Source organism: Megalops cyprinoides, chromosome 15 (genome assembly GCF_013368585.1).
Source record: "Megalops cyprinoides isolate fMegCyp1 chromosome 15, fMegCyp1.pri, whole genome shotgun sequence".
NCBI classification, from domain to species: Eukaryota; Metazoa; Chordata; class Actinopteri; order Elopiformes; family Megalopidae; genus Megalops; species Megalops cyprinoides.
Genome location: NC_050597.1, coordinates 18,675,032 through 18,684,240, shown reverse-complemented (window position 1 = coordinate 18,684,240; position 9,209 = coordinate 18,675,032). Strand labels below are relative to the sequence as shown.

Below are 9,209 nucleotides of genomic sequence, written 5' to 3'. Positions count from 1 at the left end.
GGACCTATGCTGCCAGATACACTCATACACACAGACACATGCACACGCAATCACACACCCGCTCACACACACACACACACACACACACGCACACACACACACACACACACACACACACACACACGCACACACGCACACACGCACACACACACACACACACACACACGCACACTGCATTTATCTCTTTATACAGGCTGTCTTCAAAAATACCATAAATATAACACACTTCCCCAGTAATACTATCATGGCATAAAGGAGTACAAAATGAAGAATATAAGATCAGTGAGTACAGATTTTTTCTCTCTCCAATGGCATAACTAATGGGGGACTTCAGCATTTAACTGCTGGCAAAAAGCACATAGTCACATATGACAAGCACTGCATGCGTTGTACTAAAACAGGAATGAAAAGCACACAGCTCTGGACTCCATTAGACTCTTACACACACTGGAACGAAACCAGGGGGTTACTGATAGGTGGGGTTTGCTGTTGCTTTATTAAGTGGTGCGTGGTTTGATGACCCCTCAGCTCTGTTTACTGGCCCTCAAACACACAAAGCGATGACACAGCAGACACTTAAAATGACCACCCAGAGCACCGTCAACTTAACAGCGATGTCACTGAATGTGCATCTCCGATGATGGGACATCAATACACACAGACAGGATATTCCATCACAGCTGATAACATTAGCAGAACAGACAAGTGTGGAGCTTTTATAATCAGGCAGCTTTTCTAGTTTTGTGTTATTTCCACACCCTATTGGCTGTCATGAAAGCAGATGCGCTTTTAGTATAGTTACTAAGATATTTCTATTTGCTTTTCACAGTATATAGTAGTTTGAGGACTGAAAATACACATGATTCTAAATTGCTGGTGAGTTTGTCTCATACACTTAGGGAAATTTTTCCAAGTACTGCAGATACATGTCGGACACCGAGAAGTGACACTCACAGGGGCTGGGTAAATCTACTCTTCATAGAACTTTCTCTTTTATTAGTAGACACTTTTATCTGCAATAATTCTTACACACACATACACACATATACACATGTACACACACACCCTGAGGCACACACACGCACATGCACACGTACACACACACAAACACACACACACACACACACACACACACACTTCTCATAGATTTTAGTTATGTAGTTATAAAAATACTTTAAATGAAAGGTATTTATTTTTGTCCTCAGTCCTTATTTTAAAATTTAAAAAGGAAAATGCAGCCATTTCTGTTCTGTTGTCTACACGCAGGTGAAATCTGTGAGACGAACATGTAACGCGAGATTTCTGTACAATAAAAAATATTTCAACAGACATGAAAGTAATATAAAAAGCACATGTAGTTGAAATGCTGAGTTTGTCCTAACGGATGTAGGAAGGGGGGACAGCTCGGGGCCCGCGAGGACTACACGGTAGTTTCGTTTCTCCAGGGCCCAGTCCGGATGTTGCCGGTGCTGTCCGAGCTGTAGAGGAAGCCCTCGTGCATGCTGGCCTTCAGAATGCCGTTCTCGTTGGGCAGGTTCTGAGGGTAGGACTGTCTGCGCGGGTGCATCTCCAGGTGGGCGTGGTGCGCCATCTCCTCGCCGCCTTCGGGCTGGCACACAGTGGGGAAGAGGTCGGCCTTGGCGCAGCACACGTGCCGGTGGCAGAGGGCGTGGCAGCCGTGTCCCTCATGCGCAGCGTGGCACAGGTGCCTTTCGTGCGTGCTGTGCGGGCTGTCTGTGTGCGAGCTGTGCACGCTGCCCCCGTCCACGCTGGAGGGGATGTGGTAAGCATACTCGCGCTCGCCCCCTGGAGGCCGGTGGCGGGCGAAGTGCCGCGGCTTAGTCCTGCCCTTCAGGCAGCGGTGCACGTGCACGTTGGGTCGGTAGCCGTCGACGTCGGCGTGCAGGTGCACGTGCGGCTCGTCGTCCAGCAGCTGGTGGCTGTGGAGGGCGGCGCAGCAGGGCGCCACGGGCGACAGGCAGGTCACGTGGTTCTGCATGGCCTGCAGGCTGGTCAGCTTGCAGTGGGCGGAAGGCGGGCCGTGGCTGTGGGACAGCATGGCCTTGCCCTGGCAAGGCGAGTCCATGTGACAGTGCGCGTGGGCGTGCGCGTGCACCTGCGTGTCCCCGTTGACGTTGACCTTGGGGCGGGCGTGGCCGGGGCCGGCGCAGGCGTTGCGGCGTGAGGGGCAGCAGGAGCACCAGCAGTGCCAAACGTCGTCCCGCTTGGCACAGTGGTGGATGAGCACGAAGAGGCCCAGGGTGACGGAGAAGGCTCCGTACAGGCAGCTGAAGATCATGTCCAAAAAGTGGCCCTGTGACACGGCCAGGGCACCGAAGGTCCAGGTGGCGAGGAAGAGGAAGAGGGTGAAGGCTGCTGTCCTGAGCTGGGCCTTAAAGGAGTGCTCGTTGGCCAGCAGGGAAGGGTTGATGGCGGAGCAGACGGCGTGGGAGTGGGGCGTGCCGCCCGGGTCGCCCGCGTGGCAGTGACCCATCTCGCCCGTGGCCAGCCTCTGCTGCTCCTCCGTCATAGGCTTGAGCTCGTACTTGCGCTCCGGGTGGCGCTTCAGCTGGATGTAAATGCACAGGAAGTAGATACACGTCACCAGGACGATGAAGGCCACGGGACCGTAGAAGGCGCCCAGACTTGTTTCCCACGCCATCCAGCAGCTGGTCCAAAAGAAACAGTCGCTTTCAATGGCAGAAAACATTTTGTACATTTTGTTAAAAACTGACTCAACTGTGTCTAAGTCCAGCATATGTTGAATGCCATTCTACAGATTGCCTGACTGTCTTCTTTCTTTTCTAGGATCTGTCAATAAATACTATCACATCTTTGGTAGATATGCAAGTGTGGAGCTGCAGAGGGGAGAGTGACTGTACCACAGACAAGCCATAACACCACCCTGTCATCTCCACATGCATATTTGTATACATTTATACATTGCCAGTATTTGCATTACAGGACAGAGGTATATGCTGCCAAAAAACGATACATAAGGCCTCACTGTGGAAGGATGAATATAAAGAAAAGGAAGTGACATCACTGCAAGGCAGAACAGGTTTTTTCACAGGTGAAAACAAACTGTGACCTTGAGATGGTATGGCTGAGACTTACTAAGGAGTCTGTTCTCCGCTGCCGTAGCTGTCGATGTTGGTGGCTGCTGTGATTCCACAAATGATGAAGGGCACTCCGCCGCTGACTAAATAAAATCTGGAGGGAGCAAGAGAGAGAAAATGAAAGAGAGAGAAATGTGGGTGAGGAAAAGGGGGGGGGGGGGGTGGGAATTAGATACCAAGAGAAAAAGAGAGAAAGAGAACAGCAGATACTAAATGAGAATTTTTATAGATAAGTCATTTTATGACACAATAAAGCCTTGTGAGGTTTTAAGACTGTACAGATCCGACACCTACACAGCTGTAGTTTCACCCTGTACAGACACAGATTCATCTGAAACAGAGGGCTTATGATCCATTTTTCTCTACATTTCTGAAAAATAAGTCCTTTCAGCCAGGAATCATAGTCTGATGATAAAGAAAAAAGTATGGTTTTGTGTGTGTGTTGTATGTGTTATTCTGCATATCTCCTTTGCATTCCTCTCATAAAATCTACCGTGCCTCACAACACCAAGAAACAGATGACTGACAAGCCCTCTGCCTGTGATTCACTCTGTGCAGACGTGTGATTGAATCAGTGCAGCAATGACAGCCCCAATCTCCCAGCATGCCTCACTGCAGCTGCATAGCCCCCCTACCCCCCCCCCCCCCCCCCCCCCCCCACCCCTCTCAACACACCTCGCAAAATTCAATTACCATGATGATGTTCCCCTGTGTGGTGGGGGAAGGGGGTGGGGGGTAAGCATTAATGATGCTGTCGCTGTCTGGGAGGAATGGGTTCCCCTTGAGCCTCCTCTGTCTAAACCCCATTTAAATACAAGTCAACAAGAAAGGAAGAAAGAAGAAATTACAGCATTACATCTACTGGGGTGTAGTGTTTTATGCTGTCTTCCGAGAGAAGCGGAGAAAAGCTGAGAAACTGTGAACACAATAAAGGAATGTTTTCCATCTTTCACTGGAGTGGTGTGTTGAGAAGCATGAGAAACAGGAAATATCAGGACTGAGGGCAATGCCATTGAGCACAGTAATCTGATAAACAGGACCCAATAAACTCGAACTGAACCCAATTCACCCTAACTCAACCCAGCTCACCCCGATTCACCACAACTCAAACCCTATTGTTTCATTGGTGTTTATATAAAATGTTACACAAGATACATGATGTCATAACATATAATACCATATTTATGTGCCTATAATTATGTGTCTATTCATATAATAAATACTTCTATTATTTACAGTGCCCTACATAATTTGTTCATACCCATAATTAAATAGGACCAAAACCAGGCTATAAAAGAGGAAAAATACAAACTGGATTATTTTGTTTTTGCTTTAAAAATTAAAAAGGTTACATTTTAATCACTTAAGAATTGCACAGAGTGAATTCAGACTTCCAAAATAATGAATTCTATTCCAGAAAACATTTATTCACATCTTTAACTAATCTTTTAAATAAAATCCAACAAAACCACCACCAACATTCTGCTAACTAGAAGTTTAATGGAACCTTCTGGAACTATATGAAGGCCTCCAAAGGCCTCTTGTTTCATAGCGGTATAAAAAGTGGTAACACGCACAAGAAATTCATTAGCAATGCGCATTATCATGGGTGAGATCAGAGAGCTCTCAGGAGGCTGCATGCATGTGGTCACTGAATTACATGAACTGGGAGATGGCTATAAAATCATTAACAAAAGGCAGAAAAAACAAGCTCTCACTTTTCACTGTGTTTATTATTAAGAAATTTAAGGCCACTGATACAGCGGCACCCCTGCCAAGAAAAGGGTGTACTTTGATGAAGAGGTGCATTTTGCCAATATAGACTGAGACAAGTGATTCAGGGGATGACGGTGAATCCAAAGGCAACAGATGAAGATCTTAAAAAACAGGAATCTTCAGGTTACGAAGTGTCAGAAAGAACCATTCAAAGTCACTTGCATGAATGTTGAAGATGAAAAGAAATCTGAGCTTTTTTGAACACGCTGATTAGAGTCATGTTTTCTGTGAAGCATGCTGTGAAAGAACTCGCCCACTGTGAAGAACGGTAGTGGGTCTATTACGGTTGGGGGATGCTTTCCATAAGAATATGAGAGCATAAAAAGTTTAATGATGACAAGCGCTCATTTAGCCGTGTTAGGCTCATCGTTCTGCCTATAGTCTACAGTGAATTCAAGACTGTGTCAAGCCCAGTCCTCAAAGCTTTAGGGTCTCTGCTTTCACCACAATCCCTGGTAAGCAATTTCAAGCATTTACAACTTTCTGACTGAAAAAATACTTCCTAATACTCAGTATGACATTTCCTTTCAACTAATTTCCACCACATCATCTTGTTGAAGGTAAATACCGTTTAACCTGATTTCAGGGTAAATGACTTGTTCTTGTGATTAAACTTTTCACGTTCTTATGCAAAACATCCGAAAAACATGACAGACCCCCTCCACCATATCTACGAGTCCCAGAGGCAAAGGGTGTCATAAACGCCAAAATGTATCAGGAGATTTTGGCTAAAAACCTTGTTACTTCTGCCAAGCGCAAACTTGGCTGAATATGAACATTCCAGCATGACAACAATCCAAAGCATTCATCCAAATATACAAAGAAATGGCTAAATAAGCACAAAATAAATATTCTTGCCATCTCAACCTCCAGACCTCAATCCACTCTAGCATTTGTGGTTCAAACTCAGAAGAGAAGTTTGCAAATGAAAACTAAAAGATCTTAAGTAGACAAAGCAATTCTGCCTGGTGATATGGTTTAAAAAACCCTCAGAAGCACCAGAACCTCATAAATCATGACAGGATTTACAAGATACAAATTACAGAGGTGTGTGTAAATGTGTTCCTTGTGTTTTCTGGAATGAAAGGCATTGTTTGTGAACAATATGACTTGGCTCTGTGAAATGCTGTTAAGACTGAAGTATAAGAGTTTTTATTTTAAGCAGAACAATGCGCCAATTTTTCTGTTCATTTTTTCCCCCTATATACTTAGGAGTCTGGAGCTGGAGGGTGTTAATGAAAAGTGATACTGTCCAAACCCTCTGCTGTCTACCTCCTCATGGCTGGCTTCTGATTAAATTAATTCATTTACCAACACATCTCCCAATCCAGGCGTTACCCTGAATGGAAAGAAATAAAACTAAATAAAACCACAGATAACTGCTGCCGAGAGCTGCACTCTATTACATTATGAGAAGCTAACAAATGCCATTCACACGTAGCTAGCCAGCTTCCAGCTTATACAAATAATGTTACTAATTAATAATTTATTTTTTTGGCAAGGGAAGTTGTTCTGTCATAAAGTCATTTCAAGCTTCCCAGGAGAGGAGACAAATGCTATGTGCCTTTCACTGCTTTAATGCCAATGACAACCTGTAGCGGTCAAGACGCAACCATCAAAAGCTGGGCCAATGGCGCAACACTATAAGTAGGCATCATTATGCTAACCTGTTTTTTGTGATGTAACAACATCTTAGTATTAAGTCATGCTATAAATGGGTAGCATGACATAAATCCACAAGTGCACCTTAAGAGCAACAAGGTAATGTAGACCACATGAGTTTGTGTGTGTGTGTGTGTGTGTCTGTGCGCGCGTGTGTGTGTGGATGCTGGTGACACTAAATCACACTGTGAGTGACATTGATTTGTCACTGACAGCGCCCACTGAGCGGAGAGCCATGCTGATGAGGAGACTGGGGATCTCAGAATCAATCACTGCAGATCAGCGCTGCGTTGGCACGGCCTGACAGACGCCCCATAATCTCATTTTAGAAACGCGGCTCGGCAGAGAGGAGCGGGGCTCCAGAATATTCCACGCAAGGACCCCACACGAGTGGCTAAAGACCTGCCTGTTCCCAGCCTGCTCCTGAGGGACCCTGCATACCAGGAGTGCAGACTCAACAAGCATAAGGAAGGGCGGGACAAACAGTTCAAAAGGCAAAAATTTCAGTGGAACTCAAAATCAGCTGAAACAACCACAGCTACAACAAAGAAAGACCACACAAAAAAGAAAAAGACATTATACTAGTTCTCTGTGCAGTCCATTCATGTGTGACAATCCAGGCATAAGAAATAAGGCAAATTCTAACCTCCAGTATCAGTCACCACAGGCTGGGCTGGCAATGGGCTTTTTTTAGGATCAATGCCATGCACATGCAGTGATCTTTATGTTTTGTTCACTGGATGATGCAGCATGCTCAGCGATTAGGGAGAGCAATCCAAATAATGTGAAGATCAGTGAATCAGTCATGCATCTATGCAGCACTGATGCAGAAAAAGCCCAGACAGACACACTTTCCTCTTGGGGGGGTCTGAAGGACACCAGACGCTGCAGCCTCGCACGGCACCGCACCGGTCACAGCATCGCTTTAACAGGCTTTCCTGTAGGATTCTCTGAAATCGAGTTATCTGGCTGGGACGTGATGTGAAAAGTGCACATGCAGCAGCTTTCACTGGCTCGGAAAGCTGCCTGCCCAAGCACGGCCCCCCTGTCCCGGACCCAAACTCAGAGCGGGGTCAGAACCGAGCAGAGAAAAGATAACACCAGACTTTAAATCAGAGGCAACGCCCCGAGCAGCTGAAAACTGAACCCAAAAAAAAAACTAAGTACAATTTTAAAAATCTCATAAATAAATAATGTTCCGCAATGCTACTGGGCTTAGAGACAGGCTCTGGTTTCTCAGGGAGAGGATGAAATGGACAGATTTGTCTCATTCCACCCCACTGACACACCCTCACAAATGGCAGGGGTGATACCCTCCTCTGCCCTGCAGAACCAAAACACGATGAAAATAACAGTATAGATGATGATGGTGAAGCCGTTGAAAATGATGACTATGGTGACAATGATAATGATGATATTGATGATGATGACTATGATTGTGATGGCTATGATGACAACGATAATGATGATGACGATGATGATGAAGTGACGACAACAATGATGATGATGACCATGATGATAAAGATGACAATGGCGGAGGTGAAGGCACAATGTTTCCCCTGGCGCTTCTCAGGGACAATAGCTGTGGTAAAAACAGCGATCAGCACGGGAACACCCAACACACACTGCACACTGGTCTCGAATACAGCACACTTCACCGGACTGCCCACTGCTTCAAGAGACTCACCTCCATGGGCCTTTTCCATCTCAAAGAGCCAAAACGTAAACTATTCCAGGCACTTGAAATGCCATGCACCTCACATCCACTTGATGCAAACTAAAGTATTTATCTGACTAATTTCCACATAATGGAATTCTTATTATTCAACCAAAAACCTCTAATCCCTAGCCGCTGAATTGACTTGAATTGTAAATGTAATACCTCTGTGCAAATAAAAAAAATTCTCATCATTCTTTCTGTTGAGAAATGCGGAATAAACTGAGAGACATGACAACAGCACTGCGGTTGGGAACACAAAGCAAACTATCACTGTATGATTACAGAGACAGGAGAGGAGACACAGAACTGCAAGAAACTGCTGCTTTTACTCCAGTACCTTCAGTGAAAGATCAAATCTGAATTCATCATTGAAACATCAGGGAAAGGTGTTAAACATTTGGGTAAAGAAACATAACATACAGTGACAGAAAGAGTCACGAGAAGTAAAAAATTCCACCGTCTCTCTCTCACACACACACACCCCTAAGTGGCGTGAAAAAGAACAGGGACAAATATCACTCAAACGCTGGTTTAATCCAAATTCTGACCACAAGATTAAGGATGACAGAACTAGGTTAAACTGGGCACAGCCCTCCCTGTAAAGTAAAAAGAATGGCGGGGCTTACCTTAGCATTGGCTGTTTGGGGTTTGGAGGTGGGTCTCCGTCCTGAACTTGCTGGGGCTTCTTGGTCACCTGTTTGTAAATGTTCCTTGCAGTGACCCCCAGCCATAGCATTGTAGACAGGGAGGAGTAATGGAGCACAATCCCAACCTGAGACACAAGAGACAAAATGTCACTTTCACAGCCTTTAACTCGCACACACACACACACGCGCAGGCACACACACATACATACACACAAACACACACACACACACACATGCAGGCATGCATGCGCGCGCGCGCACACACACACACGCAGGCACACACAC

At 45.6% G+C, this 9,209-nt stretch overlaps 1 protein-coding gene across 1 annotated transcript in view; it reads right to left on the bottom strand.

The window, feature by feature from the left end:
* Positions 1-1,242: 1,242 nt before the first annotated feature.
* LOC118789995 (adhesion G protein-coupled receptor A3) overlaps positions 1,243-9,209 on the bottom strand; it is a 105,228-nt gene continuing 97,261 nt past the window's right edge. The window contains exons 17-19 of the mRNA XM_036546777.1: positions 8,904-9,049; positions 3,118-3,213; positions 1,243-2,669 (exon numbers count right to left, since the gene is read on the bottom strand). Coding sequence (XP_036402670.1) covers positions 1,421-2,669; positions 3,118-3,213; positions 8,904-9,049 — 1,491 coding nt within the window. The 3' untranslated portion in view covers positions 1,243-1,420. The remainder of the gene's footprint in view (positions 2,670-3,117; positions 3,214-8,903; positions 9,050-9,209) is intronic.